At 40.8% G+C, this 22,456-nt stretch overlaps 1 protein-coding gene across 11 annotated transcripts in view; it reads left to right on the forward strand.

Annotated features, from left to right (window-relative positions):
- Positions 1-22,456, forward strand: part of GAB2 (GRB2 associated binding protein 2) — a 177,118-nt gene that overhangs the window by 103,508 nt on the left and 51,154 nt on the right. For 7 of the 11 annotated variants that reach the window (XR_004351014.1, XR_004351015.1, XR_004351016.1 and 4 more), the window contains exon 2: positions 18,030-18,330. Coding sequence is in view for 1 of the 11 variants with exons in the window: in XM_032639502.1 (XP_032495393.1) it covers positions 18,030-18,330 (301 nt within the window). In the remaining 10 variants the exon portion in view is untranslated. Of the gene's footprint in view, positions 1-3,221; positions 3,378-4,539; positions 4,779-5,690; positions 5,831-18,029; positions 18,331-22,456 lie in introns of those variants that run through there. The other 4 variants (XR_004351019.1, XR_004351020.1, XR_004351021.1 and 1 more) reach the window with 4 other exon arrangements.

Raw genomic sequence — 22,456 nt, forward strand, 5'->3', positions numbered from 1 at the left:
TGTGTTTGTACTTTAAAAAAAAATGTAGATATTGTGATCAGCAAAATAATTGAGTTCGTGAATTCCTCGCAGCTTTTATTTCTTAGTTAACAAATACTAAAATGTATATTTCTGTTCTATGAGGGAATTCTCAAATTTTTAATTTTGCATTAATATTTGATACTGAGAACAGCTGACCTACAGAAAAATACATAAAACTCAGCATGTGAAGCCTTTCTTAAAATAGCCCCAAATCACTCTTCCAGCCTTCCTTTCAGTGATCGCCGTTCCATGCTGTTTTTTATCTTCCTGCAGCTTCACAAACTTAGCTTTACTGTTTGAACACACCAAGCTTTTTCTTATATAATTGATACTCCTGTTCAGAGGTTCCAGCCTCCATATTTGAGAATTCACCTACTTATTAAAATTTATTTGTAACCCCAAAGCCAGTACTCACAGCTCTTTCAAGGTCAGTCACAGACATGCAACATGCAGAGCAGTGAAAAGTCTGAGCTCCCCATGTACGTGTTCCACGCTGAGACAGAACAAAGCCACACTCGGCCTTCTTGTTTCAGCTCTTACCCTGCACACTAGTGCCCCTTCCTCTTCATGCCATGTTTTTCACATTTTTGTTTGATGATTTCACTATTTAAAATGCCCCCAAGCGGAGTGCTGAACCACTGTCTACGGCTCCTAAGCACAAGATCATCGTGTACCTTTTGGAGGAAACACACGTGTTAGATAAACTTCATCCAGACTCGAGTTATAGTGCTGTTATGGGTTCAATATTAATGAATCAGCTGTATATATTAAATACGGTGTCTTTACACAGAAACAGACATAAAACAAGATTATGTATGGATTGGTTGACAAAAATATTTTGGCCAGAGGCTTGCAGGAACCTAACCCTGAATTTCCTCTAGGAGAAAGGATTCAGTATTTGCTAATTCAGTGTTTGTGGTGACTTTATAGACCATAACTACTGTGAATAATGAGAGTTAACCGTACTCGTATTATTCTCTTTTCCTGAAAAGTTCCTCCTCCAGTATTTTTTCTTCAGTTAGCAAAACTCCTCTCATCCTTCGAGACCCAATCCAGGTATCACCTGTGCTCTGCACCATTCCCTGACTGCTCCCAAGCAGAGCGCTCTCCGTTCGTACCTCTGTTGGAGTCCTGACCTCAGCACGCTGAGTTACCTGTGTACGTACCTGCCTGCCCTTTCCAAGGATCATGAGATCCTAAAGGACCTGGCACTAATAGGCACTGACATTTATCCACATTTGATAAATGCTGATTGAATGACTGGAAGGAGGAAGGAGAATAAATGCTAATGGAAAAAAAATTGAAAGTGAAGGAAACAAAAGAATGGATTAAATAATGAATTTGATGAGAGCACATGGAAAGGACCTCTGAGTCATTCTTGTGGTAACAAACTGGTTCTGGGTCCAAAATAGGACACATGCTTAAAACCTGTGTTGCATATATATGGAATCTAAAAAAAAAAAGAAGGTTATGAAGAACCTAGGGGCAGGACAGGAATAAAGACGCAGACATAGAGAATGGACTTGAGGACACAGGGAGGGGGAAGGGTAAGCTGGGACGACGTGAGAGAGTGGCATGGACGTATACACACTACCAAACGTAAAATAGATAGCTAGTGGGAATCAGCCACATAGCACAGGGAGATCAGCTCGGTGCTTTGTGACCACCCAGAGGGGTGGGATAGGGAGGGTGGGAGGGAAAAGCAAGAGGGAGGGGTTATGGGGATATATGTATATGTATATGTAGAGCTGATTCACTTTGTTATAAAGCAGAAACTAACATACCATTGTAAAGCAATTATACTCCAATAAAGATGTTAAAAGAAAAAAAGGTCAAAGAAATACCAATAAAAAATCCAAAGAAATTAAAAAAAAAAAAACAAACACCAAAAACCTGTGTTAAATGGGAAAGAGTTTGTTGAGTCACCAGAAAGGGGAAACCTGGCTTCAGGATCCCCTTGATTTAGGACACACATTTCATCAAGGTCCATCTTTTTAACTCTGCTCTCTCTTTGTTGTTCTTAGACTCCAGAGGGTGGTCCTTGCAACTTCAAGCTCTTATCATGCCAACCTTTTCTCCAGTGAAAGAGAGAGCCCACTCTTAGTAACACAAACAAAAGTCCTAGTATTGAATCTTAACGACTGTTTGAGCTGGCTTGGAGCTCGTGCCCATTGCTGAACCAATCACTGGATGAAATGTATTAATTGGCTTTATTTAGGTTCCCATGATCCACCCCCTGAAGCCTAGGGTTGGGAGTCAGTTTCACATAAAAGACATGCACTTTTCCATGTTATCTTTTGTGTTTATGGTGTATGTGTACTATCTCACCCAGGATAGAGATGGTTAGAATCCTAGAAGTGTTACGTTAACAGATCATCTGACTGAGAGGTTTTGTTTGCATGTTTTTACCAAAAGAGGGAGCAAATAGACATTCTTTCCTTTTATTTCTTTGGTATACCTTTCACTGAAGAGTTATATAGTGCCTAACATCTATCAAGCAGTGTGCTAGATTTTGGAGCTAAAAAAGCCCCTGACCTTAGAATGGACTTGGCTTGTGGTAAGATAAAGTTTATCCTGTGCCCAAGGAACAAGGAAGGTTCATTGGAGTCAGAGAGGATCTTTATTACTCAAATGAATGAGTCCGGAGCATGTAACTATGATCCTAAGGGATTTGGATTTGAGGACTGGAAATAACTTTGGACTAGGAGCTAAGACCTAGATTCTAATTCCTCTATCAACATCACCTACTAACTGTGAACTCGACCTTTCATAAACTCTGTGGCCAGTGTTTCCCAAAGTGTAGTCAGCAGTTCATCTGCATTAGCTTCTCCTTAAGTTCTTTCTGGACCCTAAGCCCTGACTCAGTGGACCAGAAGATTGGGACTGTGATCTCTTCAAATTGTTTAACTTCGATGAACCTCTTTTTCTTCATCTGTAAAAAGAGGGATTTATTTGCCTTGTATCATTGGTTTGAGGATTAAATGGGATAATGGATAGAAAGCACATGGAATCTTGCAGGAACTCAAGTGCCTTTTTTCCTCCCTCAGAGTATAAAATCACCATGGTCCAGAGTAGTTGAAGGATACCTAGAGGAAGGGTAGCAGGAAGCCCTTTCTCACTCAGGAAGTGTTTCTCCAGAAATGTGTGACTGTTACATAACCCGCTGGACTCTCTTATTGTTTGCTGTTAACAGTTACGGGCCATAAGTCTAGCTTAGTGTTCTTCATGCTGCAGTGTGTTGGGATATAGTTGTACATCATGTGCTCACAAGTCAGATCAAATTATTCTTCTGTCTTTGTGATTATTTGGGCTGGAACTCAAACTACATCACCACCTGCAGTTTTACCAAGAGAAAGGTGAGTGTGAGTGATGAGTGTGTGCATGTGTTATGGGTGGATTTTTTTGTATATAAAGCAAAGAGCTTTTGAAGATGCAAGTATTATGTTTTTAATGTCCCTGACTAATAAGTTCAATTGATTGATATCATCCAGTAACCTCAGTTAGATTCTAATTAACTAACTATAATCGTCACTTAACAGAATTCTCTTGGTTTGTTGGCAGTTTTTGGCTTTACCCTCATCAGAAAGATGGAAGTTAAAAGGACACACCCATTTCTAGGAGTTACACAAAACCCTCTTCCAAGAAATGTCTTGACCCTTCTACAACTTTAGCCACAAGGCATGTGAGATTTGATATCTGGAAAGATGGTCTGAGGCTCTGAGAAGTCCTTAGTCATCAAAGAAAAGTTCTGTTATCTTTGGTATAGTACCTAAGGCAAGGCAGAAGATTCTGGAGTTTCAGAAATATTTTCAACTGTCAAGGCTGAAACTAAGGGAGTTCTAGTTAATACTTGGTTTTGTGGAAGAACACATCCCTCTGTTCCAAGAATGAATAATCTGATTAAATGAGGTGTTACCATGTCAGATTTTCTTGGTTAAAAATACATAAGGCTCTCATGGTTGGAAGAGACCTTAGTCCCTTTCTTCCTACCGACCCACTGCTCAACTCTCCCTCCCTACCCACTCCTAGTCTAGGCCAGGGGCTAGCAAGCCAATCTTGTCCACCACCTCTTTTTCTAAATAGTTTTATTGGAACACAGCTACTCTCATTTGCTTACAAATTGTTTACGGCTTCTTCCATGCCACTATAGACTTGAGTAGCTGTGAGAGACTGTATAGTCTGTGAGGCTTAAAATATATTTACTCTCTGCTCTTTACAGAGAAAGTTTGCTAACCCCTGCTCTAGGCTAACTGCTCTTTAGTATCTCCGGTGCTGAGTAGTTCTTCAGTTTCCAAAGGATCTGCTTTGGACCGCTCTTTTAGAAAATTCTTACTTACACTGAGCCAAAACTCAGCTTTTCTGTAGCATGCCCCTGCTGGCCCTAGTTCAGCTTTAGTATGTGGGATCACCCAAAATGAATCAAATCGTTCTTCTGTACATTAGCCTCTTATATCTCAGAACACGACAGTCATGACTCCGGGCAAAACCTCACTAAATCCTGGTACCACTGGATTTCAGGACCCTTTACACCACCAGAACTGAGCACAGCACTCCTGTGTGATCTGGCCAGTGTAAAGCTGAACTGGAGTCCACCGAAGTTTTCTAGGTGCCAAGAGCAATAGGAAGAAGTCACGTCTGCATTCTACATGCTTGGAGACCTTGGAATATAACCCAAAGAACAGAGAGAGGTTCGTGAGGGATATGCACTCTCCACTCAAAGCAAGAATGATGCAACTTCCGGGCCCTATATACCCATGGTACATGTCTGTGGTCTGGGTGGTTGTGAAACGTTTTTTTGTTTTGTTTTGTTTTACTGGATTTGGGTACAAAAGGAAAGCAGTCACTTCTGTTTCATCAGAGAAGGTGGTGGCGTTCTGTTAATCTTAGACACAAGTGGAAGGTTCTAACTTTCTTGAGGGTTGGCCCTTATGCCATGTACTTCTTTAAGCCCCGTTGTTGAGTAAAGTGACTTGCATTGTCTTTTGTGCTCTGTCTCCCTGCCATCATCTCTCACTGTTGCAGAGTATTCCAACAGCTTCTTAGTTTTCCTGCCTCTTATGTTTCCTTTCTTTGGTTGGTCTTCCTCATTCTTCCAGTTAAGGGCCCAGCAATAGCTATCATTTCTCTGCTAATCTGTTCTCTTCAGTGGCTCTCCATTATCGGTAAAGAAAATATTAAAAATTCTTAGGATGGTGTTGGCTTTCCAGGACAACCAGACTCTTCCTTTCCTCTTTCTTTTCCACATTCAAAAAAGACTGTTCCACATTCTCTGAACCTGTCATATTTTCCCATACCCAGGTCTTGGTCATACTATGTGCTCTATAAGAACTGACCTTTCCTCCTTCTTTCCCCAAACCGTATATCAAACCCTACCTTCTTCATTGTTCATATTCATTCAAGTTCATTTCTCTTTGTTGCTCTCTCTCTCTCCCCCTCTCCTACCCATCCCTAAAGGTTTGATTCTCTGCTTCAGTGGTCTAATAGCATATTGTGTCCCTATTATGGTGCTTATAAAAATCTGCTTTTTATTTTAGGGATATGTGTTCATGTCTTATCTCCCTGAATTGTTGTAAGCATTGTAAGTTGAAAGGAAAGTTTGGGTCTTGCCTTCTTTCTTTATCCCTCAAAGCATTTAGCAGAATTTGTGCTTGTTTTACTGAATACTATAGAAGGAGCTCATTGATCCGTCATGAACAGTGAAATAGCAAGAAGAGTTGAATTGGAAGTAGATAATTTTGAATCTGAGAGACTGGAAGAATCCTGATACCTTTAACCGAAATTCAGAGGAGTTGCTGATGTGTGGTATGCGGTAAGACAAAGGACAAAATAATGCGTCTTTCATGGTGAAAAAACTAAAACTATGAATTGGAAATCTGGGGATCTTTCATAATGATAACTGTTTTTCCAGTTACGTGATCCCAGAATGTCCTTGGGCTGCTTTAGAGTCAATAACTATGTTCTTGACATGTGTCATGCAGAGAGTTTGGTCCTAGCTGCTCTCACACTTAATAATTGTACTTAATTCTCAAATCAGTATTATTAGCTTTGTTATTTTCCCTCTTATATATTTGGTTATTAAGGCTTAAGAGATGTTAAATTTGTCCAAGGTTGTAAAGGAAGAACTAGGACTATAACTTGGGTCTTTTCACTCTAATCTGAAGCTTTGCTTATCGTACTCTGCATCATCTATCTCATTCTGTTCTCCTTATTTCTCTGCCTTTGTGCCCCTTGGTTTGAGTTTTTGTTGATCTGAATTAATAGTGTTTCTTCTGCCTGGCTGGGTTATACCAGGAATTAGGCATAAAGTGAAATAAGTCAATTAGGCTAAGTGAAATAAGTCAGTCACAAAAGGACATATATTGTGTGATTCCACATATATGAGTAGTCAAATTCAAAGATACAGAAAGTCTAATAGTGGTTTTCGGGGACTGGGTACAGGGAGGAATGGGGAGTTAATGTTTAATGGATACAGAATTTCAGTCGGGGAAGATGAAAAAGTTCTGGAGATGGATAGTGTTGATGGCTCTACAACAGTGTGAATATATTTAATGCCACAGAACTGTACATTTAAAATGGTAAATTTTATGTTATGTTTTACCACATTGAAAATAATTTATTTTAATAGAAAGAAAACTAAGCCATAAGATTTGGACATTGCTATGCAGGTGATAGGGAGCCATTAAATTTTTGGATAGTGAAGGGGAATGACATGATCAGAGTTTTACTCTGATCGGAAGATTAAACTGGAATCATTTATAAGTATTAATTTAGGATAACTTAGGTTAGGAAGATATGCAAACAGTCCAGACTATAGGTAACAAGCACTTGAAATAGGAGTGCAAAAAGGCAGGTATGATATGGGCTGTTATGAATGGTGTTTCAGTAAACATACTTTTACATGTATTTTGGTGAATATATGTACACAGTTATTTGAAGTAAGTACCTAGGAATAGATACAAGGTCCTGAGGTGTATGTTCAGTTTTAGTAAACACTGCCATAGTTTTCCAAAGTGATTATACCAACTCACATTCATCCTAACAGGGTGTGAGAGTTTTTCCACATCCTTCCGCAAACTTACCATTGTCAGTCTTTTTCATTGGAACCACTCTGGTGGTTGTCTTAGTGTTACTGATTTGCATTTTCCTAATGAGTAATAAAGTTGAGATCTGTTTACATGTTTATCGCCATTTGGGTATCTTCTTTTGTGTAGTGTCTATTTAAACTTTTGCCCATTTTTCTATTGAGTGGTCTTATTCTTGCTAATTTATAGGCTTTTTTTATATGTTCTGAATATGAGTCCTTCATTGGATGTATGTATTGCAAATATCTCTTCTCACTTTCTTGGCTTGGCTTTTCATCCTCTTAACGGTGCCTTTTGATAACCAGAAATTAAGTTTACTGTAGTATAATTGATTACTTTTTCTGTTGTCTTAGTACCTTTTGCATATTCGGGAAATCACTGCCTACCCCAAAGTCAGAAACATATTTTCCTTTGTTTTCCTCTAAATACTTTATTGTTTTATCTTTCACATTTGGGTTTATAATGTTCTGAAATTAATTTTCACATGTGGCGTGACATAAGGATCAAGAATCTTTCTTTTCCCATGGTTATTGAATTTACCTAGTGCCACTTATCAAAAGGACAGGTTTTTTTCTCCATAGCGCTGCCGTATCACCTTTTTCTTAAATCTAGTGATGATGTATGTAGGGGTCTGTTTCAGGATTCTTCTGTTCCATTGGCCTATTAGTCTATCTTTTAGCCTCTGCTTTTAGTCTTCTAAATAGACAAGGCTTTCCTCCTAGTGGCTAACATTGGTTACACCCAAATGGCCGTGGTAGTGGAAGGTAAAATGTATTAATTATTTATTGCAGGATAACAAATTACCCCAAAGCTTACTGGCTTAAAAGAGCAATAAATGTTTATTATTTCATGTGGTTTCTGTGATTCAGCAATTTAGGAGCAATTCAGTTTGGTGGATTTGGCTCAGTGTCTCTCATGAAATTGCAGTCAAAAGTGTCTATAGCTGCAGTCTTCTTGACTGGGGCTGACGGATCTGCTTCTAAGAATGGCTCTTTTTCATAGCTGTCAGGAGGCCTTAGTTCTTCACCTTGTGCATTCCTCCTTAGTACTGCTTGAGTGTCCTTACAACATGGCAGCTGATCCAAAGGAGAACAAGAAAGAAGCTGCAGTGTCTTTTATGCCTTATCCTTGGAAGTCACACACTTTCATTTATGCAGTATCCTATTGTTCATCCTTATTCTTTTTTTTTTTAAATAAATTTATTTATTTATTTATTTTTGGCTGTGTTGGGTCTTCGTTTCTATGCGAGGGCTTTCTCCAGTTGCGGCGAGCAGGGGCCACTCTTCATTGTGGTGCAGGGGCCTCTCACTGTCACGGCCTCTCTTGTTGAGGAGCACAGGCTCCAGACGCGCAGGCTCAGTAGTTGTGGCTCACAGGCCTAGTTGCTCCGCGGCATGTGGGATTCTCCCAGACCAGGGCTCAAACCTGTGTCCCCTGCATTGGCAGGCAGATTCTCAACCGCTGCACCACCAGGGAAGCCCTTGTTCATCCTTATTCTGAATGAGAGGGGACTACATAAGACTACACTGGGAAATGGATTCATTAGGGGCTATCTTGGAGGTTGGCTACTACACAGAAAAATTGGAGGGCTTCCCTGGTGGCGCAGTGGTTGAGAGTCCACCTGCCAATGCAGGGGACGCAGGTTCGTGCCCCGGTCTGGGAAGATCCCACATGCCGCGGAGCAGCTGGGCCTGTGAGCCATGGCCGCTGAGCCTGCGTGTCTGGAGCCTGTGCTCCGCAACGGGAGAGGCCACGACAGTGAGAGGCCTGCGTACCATAAAAAAAAAAAAAAAAAAAAAAAAATTGGAGAAGCTGGCTGGTACCTTATTTATTTGTTTGTTTCCCCAAGGCAGAGACTCTTGTCTGCTATTACAGTGAAGACTTCCTAGAGCTGACAGGTAGCTCGGTAGGTTTAGAAATTCTGGTGACTCTTAGTTCAGTCCCTTTTGTGCCCTCGTGCTCAGGGGTCTGAACTCTAAAGTTTATTTATATTTTCGTGAGATTCCTTAAGAGTCCATCTCCATCCCTGAGTGGGAAAGATTGAGGACAACTGGGTCTGGTTATAATCATTCGCCAGCTATGAACCTTTCTCTCCATGATCTTTACTTCTCTTCTGTGAACTTTCTAATTCTCTTGTGGATAAGTTTTTTTTAATTAAACTTTTTATTTTGAGATAATTTTGGATTCACATGTAGTCATAAAAATAACAGAGATCCTAAGTACCCTCTACCAGTTTCCCCCCAGTGGTAACATCTTCCAAAAACTGTGCTACAGTATCACAACAAAGATGTCGGTATTGTTACAGTCAAGATCCAGAACATTTCCATCACCACAAGGATCTTTCATACTGCTCTCCTATAGCCACACCCACTTCTATCCCAGTCCAACCCTCTCCTTAACCACTGACAACCACTAATCTGTTGTCCATTCCTAAATTCTGTCATTTCAAGAATGCTCTATAGGGCTTCCCTGGTGGCACATTGGTTGAGAGTCCGCCTGCCGATGCAGGGGACACAGGTTCGTGCCCCGGTCCGGGAAGATCCCACATGCGTGGAGCCGCTGGGCTCGTGAGCCATGGCCGCTGAGCCTGCGCATCTGGAGCCTGTGCTCTGCAACGGGAGAAGCCACAACAGTGAGAGGCCCGCGTACCGCAAAAAAAAAAGAATGCACACTATAGGTGGGATCACACATTATGATTATGTAACCTTCTGGGATTGGCTCTGACAACATTCAGCATAATTCTCTGAAGATTCATTCAGGATTTTGCACGTGTCAATACTTTGTTCCTTTTTTTTATTGCTGAGTAGTGTTCTATGGTATGGAAGTACCACAGTTTATTTACCACTTACCCATTGAAGGACATCTGGATTGTTCCCGTTTGGAACTATTGTAAATAAAATTTACATAGACATTCATTTACAAGTTTTCGTATGAATATGAATCTTCATTTCTCTGGGATAAATGCCCAGGAGTAAAACTGCTGAGTCATATAGCAGTTGCATGTTTAGTTTTTTAAGAAGCTGCCGAATTGTTTTCCATGGTGGCTCTATCCTTTTAGAGTCTCACCAGCAGTGTTTGAGTGACCTATTTTCTCTGCCTCATTGCCAGCATTTTGCGTTGTTACAATTTTTTTTTTTTTTTAACCATTCTGATAGGTCTGTGATAATCTCTTTGCGGTTTTGTGTTTTCCGAATGGCTAATGATATTGAACACCTTTTCATGTGCTTATTTGCTATCTGCATATGCTCTTCAGTGAAATGTCTCTTCATGTCTTTTGCCCATGTCCTAATTGGTTTGTTTCCCTTTTTAAACTATTGAGTGTTGGGAGTTCTTTATATGTTCTCCATACTCTCCTCTGTCAAATATGTGGTTGGCAAATATTTTCTCCCACTCTGTAGCTTATCCTTTTAGCCTGTTAACCGTCTTTTGCAGAGCAAAAGTTTTGAATTTTAATGAAGTCTAATTTATAGATTTTTCCTTTTATGGATTATGGTTTTGGTGTCTAGTCTAAGAACTCTTCGCCTAGCCCTAGATCCTAAAGATGTCTTCCAATTTTTTCTAAATGTTTTATAGCTTTACATTTAAGTCCATGATTCATTTGGAGTTCATTTTTGTATAAGTCCATGATTCATTTGGAGTTCATTTTTGTATAAGGTGTGAGGCTTAGATTGACGTTCATTTTTCGCCCCCTATGGATGCCCAGTTGCTTCAGCACCATTTGTTGAAAAGGCCATCTTTCCTCCACTAAATTGCTTTTTCACCTTGGTCAGAAATCAGTTGAGCATATTTGGGTAGGTCTATTTCTGGGTTTCCTGTTTTATTCCATTGTTCCTATGTGTATGTCCCTTTGCCAGTATCACATGGTCTTGATTTCTGTAGCTATACAATAATTATTGAAATCTAGTGGACTTGTTTCCCCACTTTTATCTTCTTTTTCAAAGTTGTTTTAGCTATTGTACTTTCTTTGCCTTTCCATATATGTTTTAGAATAATTTTGTCTACATCCATAAAAACCCCTGCTGGGATTTTGATAGAAATTGTGTTAAATCTGAACATCAATTTGGAGAGATATACTATGTTGTGTCTTCCAATCCATGAACATGGTGTGCCTCTCCATTTAGGTTTTTTAAAATTTCTTTTATCAGCATTGTATAGTTTTCAGCATACATGTCCTGAACATGTTTTGTTAGATTCACACCTCTTTCATTTTAAAAAAAATGATTATAAATGGCATTGTGTTTTTATTTTCTATGCCCATGTGTTTATTTGCTAGTATACAGGAACAAATCCATTCTTGTATGTTCATCTTGTCAGGCATACCTTGGAGATATTGCAAGTTTAATTCCAGACCACCACAGTAAAACAAATACTGCAATAAAGCGAGTCATATGAACTTTTTGGTTTCCTGGTGTATATAAAGGTTATGTTTACACCATACTGTAGCCTATTAGCGTGCAATAGCATTATATCTGAAAAACTATGTAATACCTTAATTTAAGAATATTGCTAAAAAATGCTAACCATCATCTGAGCCTTCATCAGTCACTGATCACAGATCACCATAACAAATATAATCATAATGAAAGAGTTTGAAATAGTGCAAGAATTACCAAAACGTGACACAGGGACACAAAGTGAGCAAATGCGTTGGAAAAATGGTGCCAAAGATTTGCTTGACAGAGGGTTGCCATAAACCTTCAATTTGTATAATATGCAATGTCCACAAAGCATAATACAGCAACATGCAATACAATGAGGTACTCCTGTATTTTGTGACCTTGCCAGACTCACTTATTTGTCCCAGGAGTTTTTTCCTAAATTCCTTGGGATTTTCTATGTGGACAATCATGTCATCCAAATAGGGACACTTTTTTTCTTCCTTTTCAATCTGTATGCCTTTTTAAAAATGGAGATACAGTTAATGTACAGTATTATATAAGATACAGGTGTACAACATAACGCCTCACAATCTTTAAAGGTTATGCTCCGTTTATAGTTATTATAAAATATTGGCTGTACTCACTGTGTTGTACAATATATCCTTGTAGCTTATTTACTTTATATGTAATAGCTTATACCTCTTAATCCCTGCCCCCTATCTTGCCCCTACCCCCTTCCCTCTCCCAACTGGTTACCACTAGTTTGTTCTCTATATCTGTGAGTCTGTTTCCTTTTTGTTATATTCACTAGTTTGTTTGATTTTAGATTCCACACATAAGTGATACCATGCAGTATTTGTCTTTCTCTGACTTATTTCACTTAGCATAATGCCCTCTAGATCCATCAATCTCTATGCCTTTTATAACCATTTCTTGCTTTATTTCCCTGACTAGAACTTCAGCACTATGTTGAATAAGTGGTGAGAGCAGACATCCTTGCCTCGTTCCTGATCTTAGGGGGCAGCATTCAGCCTTTCAATATGACCTGTAATGTTGGTGTTGGTCTTCTGTTGATGCACTTTATCAGATTGAGGAAGTTCCCCCTCTCTTCCTATTTTTTTGAGTTTTTATCATGAATGGGTGTTGAAATGTGTCATATGTTTTTTTTTGCATTGATTGATAGGACCATGTGGTTTTTCTCCTTTAGCTTATTACTGTGGTTGATTACATTGATTGATTTTTTTAAAATATTGAATCAATTTCACATCTTTGGAATAAACTCCACTTGGTCATGTTATATAATTCTTTTTATATCTTGCTGAATTCTGTTTGTATTTTACATTTAAGTCCGTGATCCATTTTGAGTTCATTTTTGTAGGAGATTTTGTACAGATGTAAGAACAGTCCTGAAGAAGCTTTCCCCTTAAGAACATACTCAGGACTCAAGTTCCTGTATTCTCCTTGCATTACATGTCAGTACTCCAGCAGTAAATTTTTCATTTCTATATCATGGGGTACTTTCAAGCTGAAGTGCCCAGACTCCTTTATAAATATTTATTACAGGGTCCTGCACTCATCAAAATGAAGGGAACAAGGTGCTGGAAAACTCACGTCATAGAGAATCCACAGCATACCTTTATCTTATTCTCTTTTCTGTAATCCTCTTTTTTGTCCTCCTTTCCTACTTTCTACTGTGAAAACTCAACTTTTTAAATTGCATTTATTAGTTTGAATAAATGAATACACTGATTGAATGAAAAAAAATAATCAACAGATCTTTACTGAGTTCCCATATAGGCTAAGTACTCTGCCGAGTAACTGTTGGCCACACAGGACCCGAAAATCAAGATGCTCAGAGCTTAAAGGGGAGGAAGACATATGAGCAATCGAAATGTCAAAGATGAGTGAAGAAATGCCACAGAAAGCACGGGTTATTAAGGGAACAAGGGACAGGAGCACCAGCTCTATGGGAAGTTAGTAAAGGCCTTCCAGGAGAAGCGATATTTAACGTGACACTAAGAAAATATAGGAATTTTCCGGATAGATGAGATGAGGTGAAAGGCATTCTAGGAAGAAGCGTCAGCTTGTGCACAGACGTGAAGTCATGCAATTATGTGGCACATTTGGAGAATAATAAGTAACCTGTTATGCGCCTGTAATTTCTGTAAGACCAGGAATTCATGCTGTATCCTCAGCATCTAGGATGATGCCTGTAGCTTAGTAAGCACTAAATAAGTGTTTGTTGGATGGATGGATGGATGGCAGGAAGGAAACATAAATGAGACCAGGGAGATAAGAGAGGTTCAGTGATAAAGAGCCTTGCTTAGTAAATGCCTACCATGAAGATTGAAAGAGGAATAGGAGGAGATTTTACTCATCATCTACTTGGGAAGAAACAACAAATACTAAAATATCTGTAATATGTTGTGAAAAAGAAAAATGACATGACATGAAAAGTACATTAAAAGTGTTATGATGGTTCAGAGGAAATAGAGGTCCATTTCAGCTGAGGGGATCAGAGAAGTTGTCTTTGGAGCTAGACTCTTTGGAGTTGCTTATACTTAGTTCTGAATTGTATGGTTCCCCCAAAAACACATACGTGAAGTTGGATCAGAGAGTGTTGTGGCAGAAGAGCGGTGTGAATTTGGAACTAGACTAGATGGCTTTGCCTGCTCTGTCATAAATTTATCAGCATTTTGTAGGCAGCCATTTATCAGCCTGCACCACTTCTTGCGAGCAGAACCTGACAGGCTCTGATGTTATCTGTAGCAAACGCCTTTTTCTTGTTTATGAGAGTGTCTGCGTGTGTGTTTATGCTCGCACCTGCACACCAGTGATTTGAAGGCAGCTCTTTCTACAGAGACAAGCACTCGGGGGATACATCAACTGAAACACAAGCTTCAATACCTTTTAAAAATGCACCTTGCTTCCCACACACTTTCATTATATGCCTGCACACACATACACACATGCACACAGAGTTCTGTAAGTAGTGGCCTGGGCAAGATTTTAGGTGACTATAGTAGATGGTACTTATATTTATTTCCTCAGCTCTATCCTATACCTTAATCTTCACTTCCACCATGGCTCATCAGGTACCAGTTATATCCCCATGACCTTCTAGATTCTGTAAGGAGTTCACGTAAGAAAATGATTCATTGATTAGTCCAATACATACTTATTGATAACCACCTTTGTGCCAGGCACTATTCTACACACTGAGGATGCAGCATGGGATAAAAAGAACCAATCCCTGCCCTCTCGGAGTTTACATCCTGGGAGGTGGGTAGAATCAACAAAAATGTGCTGTTTTAGGTGGCGTAAGTGCTAGTGAGATCAGTATAGCAGAGTAAGCGGGAGAGTGTGAGGGTTGGGTGGTCAGGAAAACAGTCTGTCCAGTGATGTGACACTTGAATGGTGACTTGAAGGAAAAAATAAGCAATGGGACTGTCTGGGGCAGGAGTATTCCAGGCAGGGGGAACAACCAGAGCAAAGACCCCGAGGCGGGATTGTGTGACCAGTGCGGCAAGAGCAGAATGGGCAAGGTGGAGAGTGGCAGGAGGTAAGGAGAGCTGTGGGATGAGGGACTGTCATACTAGGCCCACTTTGGCTTTTACTCTGAGTGAGACAGAAAGCCAGTGGAGACTTGGTGCAGAGAAGTGGCATGCTCTGATTTGCATCAGCACCCGTGTTGAGAATAGATTGCAGGATGAAAGCATAGAAGCAGGAAGACGACCCAATGGTGGACTCAATCAAGTGAGTTAACAGTGGAGGTGTGGAGAAGTGACCAGGTCGTAGATGTATTTTGAACTGTTTGGACCGACAGGATTTGCTGTTGGGTTAGATGTGGAATGGGAAAGAAAGGAGTTGATGATGACATCAGGATTTTTGGCCTGAGCAACTGGAAGGCTGGAGCTGCTTGTAACTGAGATGGGAGAGATTGCAGGAAGAACAGGCTTGGAGGACGTCAAGAGCTCAGTTTTGAGCACCTTAAGTTTGAGATGCCTATTAGTGAGGAGTTGAATGTAAGACTCTAGAGTTCAATAGGCTGGTCTGGGCTGGAGATATAAATTTAGGAATTGCGGCAGTTAGATGGCTTGCAAACCTGTAAAGTGGAATAAAATAACCTAGGAAGTGGGTATAGAAGGAGAAGAGTCTGAGAACCCAGCACTGGGGCATTCTAACATTTAGAGATCAGGGAGATGAGAAGGAACTAGCACTGAGTGAGCGCTGAAGCCAAGTGAAGAAAGAGCTTCAAAGAGAATGGAATAATAAACTGTTATCAGATGTTGCTGAGAGATCGAGTGAAATGCAAATGTTGAAGTCTTTAAGACCTCTGTTGAGTTATTTTAGTGGGGGGTGGGGGGAGCTGGGGGAAGCCTGATTAGACTGCTTCCAAGAAAAGAATGGGAGGAGAGGAAACAATGATTAGTACTATAGAAAACTCTTTGAGGTTTTACCGTACAGAGGAGCAGAAAACTGGGCCATTGCTGGAAGGGAATGTGGGATCAAGTCAAGCTTCTCGTTTTTTTCCTTGGCTGGGAGAAGTTGGGGTCCTGATGGGAATGATCCTAGGAGGGAGGGAAAATGCAGTGATTCCAGAGATACAGTGATGTCCACATGTAGGTGAGAGGGGATGCTCAAGTGGAAGAAGGTTGGCCTTAGACTGGGTGAACTGTCCATGCTCCCTAGTAACAAACTACTTTGCTACAAATGCAGACAGATTGGTAAATTTGGTGATGGAACATGTGTAGATTCTCTTTTGCTTGCTTGTATTTTCTCATACCAAAGAGTAGAGGTGTTGGAGGTTTAAAGAGAGGGAAGTTCGGGACTTCCCTGGTGGCACAGCGGTTAAGGATCCGCCTGCCAATGCAGGGAACATGGGTTTGAGCCCTGGTCCGGGAGGATCCCACATGCCATGGAACAACTAAGCCCATGCCCGACAACTACTGAGCCTGCGCTCTAGAGCCCGCGAGCCACAACTACTGAGCCTGCGTGCCTAGAGCCTGTGCTCCACAGCAAGAGAAGCCACCTCAATGAGAAGCCCGCACACCGCAACGAAGAGTAGCCCCTGCTCGCCGCAACTAGAGAAAGCCCGCGTGCAACAACGAGGACCCAATGCAACCCAAAAAATAAATAAATAAATAAATTTTAAAAATAAAATTAAAAAATAAAGAGAGAGAAGTTCAAAGACTGTTGCCAAAGAGCAAGAGAAAATCATGGACCAGGTAAATGTAGTAGGACTGTCAGGCAGCCTAAGGGCTCACTTGAATTTAAAGTGAGAGCAGCCAGCGTAGTTGTATGATTTTCTCCAACTACATACGGCTGAATGGGAACAGGCAGACTAGGCTGAGCATTAGACTTAGCCAGGGGTTGTGGTTTCCCAGATAAAGGAGAGGAATGGAGGAAAAAAGCAAGGGAATGATGATAATGATGGATCACAGGAGCAAGTTAGGTAGGGAGGGAAGTGAGGACAGGGATAGAAGGTGAGAGTGCAAGGTGGCAGGATTAACGGAGTGAAGGTCCCGGTAGGATGTAACGAACTGTGATGACAGTCTGATCCTTGGCATCTGCAGTGCTTTAGGGTTGTATACATAGTGCTTTGTGTGTGTTTGCATAGTATAAACCCTATAAGGTAGGTAGGACAGGCGGTGGTGATGTTGACTCTCATTCTATAGATGAAGCAGGATCCAAAGAAGTATGTAGTTTATCTAAAAATCACACATTAAGTCAGTGGTAAAGCATAGACTCAACCCAAGGCTCTGTTTTATATGTGATGTCTTTTTACCACTTTGTGTGGTGTCTGCTCACAGATTACTCAGTCTCATTGAAGAGACGGAATGTAGAAGACAACATAAGGGAATATGTAATCTAGTGTTAAATTCTATAGTATGACAAGATGTAAGGAGTTTATTCATTCAATAATGTATATTGAGTACTTAGTGTGTGCAGGGCTCTATTATAAGTACTAGAGATATAGCAGTGAATGAGATGGGGAAATCCTGAAGTTATGTGCTTCAGAGAAGTTTTAGAAGGGTTTCTATGTGATTTTTCCAAGGCATCATGATTTGGTAAAAAGCACAGGGTACTGAAAGTTAGGAAACTTGTTTCTCTGCTACTTGCTATGTGTGACATTGTTGCTTCAACTCACCTTGTCTTATTGGGGGACCCCGTCCATAAACTGAGATGTTAGTTTTGCAAGTCCCACCCTGACTAAAAGGTGCGTCTGAGTCTGTATTCTAGCTTAATGGAATAATTGCTCTAAAGTGTTTTAGTCCTCATCAGACTTCCTGACCTAAAAAGTGGGAATGCCACATCTCATCTCATAGTGATAAGACCCTGTTTCCATAGTGAAATGCTGCACTAACACGCATTCTAGTCATCCTTCATTTTTGAAACTCTGGGGAAGTAAGAAACGGAGATAGAGGCCATGCTCAGCCTGCAGGTGCAACAGTCCCCACCCTTAACCTGGTGACATCTGAGGACCTGTGAAAAGCTTTGAAGTAACTAATGACTTTCCACCCTCTTCTTACTCCTTCCTGTTCAGGCCTGGAAGAAACGCTGGTTTATCCTGCGGAGTGGGCGGATGAGCGGTGACCCAGATGTTCTGGAGTACTACAAGAATGATCACTCCAAGAAGCCCCTGCGCATCATCAACCTGAACTTCTGCGAGCAGGTGGATGCAGGCCTGACCTTCAACAAGAAGGAGCTGCAGGATAGTTTTGTGTTTGACATCAAGACCAGCGAGCGCACCTTTTACCTGGTGGCCGAGACGGAGGAGGACATGAATAAGTGGGTCCAGAGCATCTGCCAGATCTGTGGCTTCAATCAGGCTGAGGAGAGCACAGGTATGGGAACAAACACGGATCTTTCTCAGAAGGGGCCAGGCACTTCCTGGGAGGGGCTGGGCAATTGGGGCTAGGATGATGGCCCTCATATGCCTTGAATCAGGAGAACAACCTGTAGCTAAAGGCTTTCCTCTGTGGCAGAGGAGTAGTAGGCAAAGGGTTAAGAGTGTGAAGGGGTAGCCAAATATAGAGGGCCTCCTAGCACTAAATATGCTCAAGTGGGAAACAGATATGTTGGGGTTATGATGAAGCTCGAGGTACTTGATGGTGTTTCTTCAAGTACCTCCATGCCACCACATTTCGCAGGTCTGCACCTTTCTCCCCTTCCCTCAGCTCTCTAGCTCTTTGTGCCCTGTTAACTGTCAGCCATCCCATAGGGCAACTCACACCTTTATCCCTTCTCTGATGCATCTCTGTCCGTTCCTGCCATCTATTTCAGACCATCCTGCACAGTTATCCTTGCCCCTTTTTTTTTGGCAGGGGGAGGTTTGGGATCCCTTGTGATTATTATTGATGTATAATCCAGTGTTCATTATATTTACTTGGGAAGGGACAGTCAAGAGGGGGAGATTCTGATTTGTGTTGGGTTTTGTTAACCTTCAAAAAAAAAGGGTAGCTCAACTTTTCAAAATAAAAGTTTTAAATTGCAGAAACGCTCTTTGACATTTGTTGAGGCTCATCCTCAACTCTGGGATGATTGAAGAGTAGGGTTTTTTTGAGGCAGATGGAGACCCTAAATTAGTAGTTTCCTGAACCTGGTTACATATCAGAAGTAGAAGAACATTTTTTAAATGCTGATGCCAAGGACCCATATCAAATCAGTTAACCAAGAACCTCAGGGGTGGGACCTAGGCATTAGTGTCTTTTGAAAACTTCATTCTAAGTAGCAAGGGTCTGGGGCTCAGCATCCATTTTCTGTACATAAATGAAGGCCTCATACAGTCTCTGATTCATATACCTGTTTTCTAAATTTTTTACAGCCCTTTAAAACAAAAACCATTCCTAGCTCATCAGCAACATCGTCCTCATCTGGGAATCTGTTAGAAATGCAAATTCTTGGGCCTCACTCCAGACTTACTGAATCAGAAACTCTGGGCGTGGAGCCCAGCAATCTGTGTTTTGATCAGCCTGCCAGGTGATCTGATGCACAGTTAAGTTTGAGAACCGCTGGTTTAGATTCTTGCTGCTCAGAGTGGGGTTTGTGGACCAGCAGCGTCAACCTCTCCTGGGAACTTGTTAGAAATGCAGAAGACTTCCACCCAGACTTACAGAATCAGAATCTGTGTATCTTTAAAACTTCTTATTCTGAAATAATGTTACAATTACAGAAGAGTTGCAAAAATTGTACAGCAAGTTCCCATGTATCTTTCATTCAGCTTTCCCTGATGTTAACATCTTGCTTAACCAGGTATAGTGGTCAAAACTGAGCAGTTAACATTGATTGGTGCAGTACTATTCACTGCAGTGTATTGGGATTTCACCTGTTTTTCACCAGGGTCTTTATTCTGTTCAGGATTCAATCCAGGATAGCACATTAGGTTTGGTGGTTCTGTCTCCAGGGCTGCTCCAATCTGTGATGACAGTTCCTCAGTCTGTCTTGTCTTGTTTGACCTTGACACTTTTAAAGAGTACTGGTTAGGGGGCTTCCCTGGTGGCACAGTGGTTGAGAGTCCGCCTGCCGATGCAGGGGACACGGGTTCGTGCCCTGGTCCGGGAGGATCCCACATGCCACGGAGTGGCTGGGCCCGTGAGCCATGGCCACTGAGCCTGCGTGTCCGGAGCCTGAGCTCCGCAGCAAGAGAGGCCGCAACAGTGAGAGGCCTGCGTACTGCAAAAAAAAAAAAAGTACTGGTTAGGTATTTTGTAGAATGTCCCTCCGTTTGGTGTTTTCTCATGATTAGATTGAAGTTTTGGGGAGACTACCACAGAGGTGATGTGCCTTTTTCTGCACGTTGTATCAGGGGGCACATGGTGTCAATACGTCTTATTACTGGTCATGTTAACCTTGATCACTTGATTAAGGTAGTATCTGCCAAGTTCCTCCACTGTAAAACTACTATCTTTGCTTTTGTAATTAATAAATAGTTTGGAGGAAATACTTTAATCATGTGCAAATATCCAATTTCTCCTTAAACTTTTGCGCACTAATTTTAGCATTTATCAGTGGATCGTGTTTACAACCATTATTACTGTGGTATTCTAGTGAATTTTTCTATTTCCCTCAGAATCCACATTTTATTAAGATCCCTAGGTGATTTGTATGCACGTTAAAGTTTGAGAAGCTCTGGTCTGGATTATTTGTCCACAAACCTGGTGCCTTATCAGAATCACCCTAAAAACTTTTATCTAACTTACAGGTACTAATTCAGTAGATCTGGCTTAGGGCTGAGGAATCAAGTGTTAAGAGATTCCTCCTATAGAATGGGAGGAATTATTTCCAAATCATATCTGATGAGGGTCTAGTATCCAGAATATAAGAAGAATTCTTACAACTCAATAACAACAAGAAAAAGACAAATGACCTCATTTAAAATTGGGCAAAGGATCTGAATAGACATTTCTCCAGGGAAGATGTACAAATGACCAGTAAGCCCATGGAAAGATGTTGAACATCATTAATCATTAGGAAGATGCAAAGCAATACCACTAGCACTTCACACCCACTAGGATGGCTGCAATCAAAATGTGGACAATGATAACTGTTGGCAAGAATGTGGAGAAACATACATTGCTCATACATTCCACCTCATACATTGCTGGTGGGAAAGTAAAGTGGTACAGCTACTGGAGAACACAGTGTGTCAGTTTTTTAAAACCTTAAACCTATGATCCAGCAATTCCACTCCTAGGCATATACTCAAGAGAAATGAAAATATGTTCACACAACAATTTATAGACGAATGTTCATAGAAACACTATTCATAATAACCAAAATGTGGGCACAACCCAAATGTCCATTAATGAATAAACAAGATATACGTGTGGCGGAGTGCATGTGTAGTGAGCACTTTTAAGATCTGCTCTCTTAGCAACTTTCAAGTATACATTTGTTACAGTATTGTTAACTATAGTCACCATGCTATATATTACATCCCTAGGATTTATTCATTTTATAACTGGAAGTTTGTACCCTTTGATCCTTACCCATTTCCCCTGCCCCACCCTTGCCCCTGAAAATCACCAATCTATTCTCTGTTTCTATGAGTCTGGTTATTTTAGATTCTGCATATAAGTGAGACTATACAGTTTTTGTCCTTCTCTGTCTGACTTATTTCACTTAGCGTAATGGCCTGAAGGTTCATCCATGTCGTCACAAATGGCAAGATTACCTTCATTTTATGGCTGAATTTTATATATATATATATATATATATATATATATATACACACACACACACACTATATATATATATGTGTGTGTGTGTATGTCTATAGAATGTGTGTGTGTGTATATATATATATATATATATATATATATATAAAATGTGATTTTTTTAATATATAGTCACATTTTCTTTATCCATTCATTCTTCAGTGGACCTTTAGGTTGTTTCCATGTCATGCCTACTGTAGGTAATGCTGAACTGAACATGAGGGAGCAGATATCTCTTCCAGATAGTATATTCGATTCCTTCAGTGATATATCTGGAAGTGGCATTGCTGGGTCATATGGTAGTTCTATTTTTAATTTTTTGAATAAACTCCATACTGTTTTGCATAGTGGCTGTACCAATTTATATTCCCACCTACAGTGCACAAGGGTTCCCTTTTCTCCACATCTCTGCTCACACCTCATATCTTTTTGACAATAGCCATTTGACAAGTGTGAAGTGATATCTCATTGTGTTTTTTTTTTTTTTTTTTTTGCGGTTCGCGGGCCTCTCGCTGTTGTGGCCTCTCCCGTTGCGGAGCACAGGCTCCGGACACACAGGCTCAGCGGCCATGGCTCACGGGCCCAGCCGCTCTGCAGCATGTGGGATCTTCCCACCGGGGCACGAACCCGTGTCCCCTGCATCGGCAGGCGAACTCTCAACCACTGCGCCACCAGGGAAGCCCTCATTGTGGTTTTGATTTGATTTACATTTCCATGATGATTAGTGATGTTGAGCACCTTTTCAGGTAGCTGT

This window comes from Phocoena sinus, chromosome 8 (genome assembly GCF_008692025.1).
Source record: "Phocoena sinus isolate mPhoSin1 chromosome 8, mPhoSin1.pri, whole genome shotgun sequence".
Taxonomy (NCBI): domain Eukaryota; kingdom Metazoa; phylum Chordata; class Mammalia; order Artiodactyla; family Phocoenidae; genus Phocoena; species Phocoena sinus.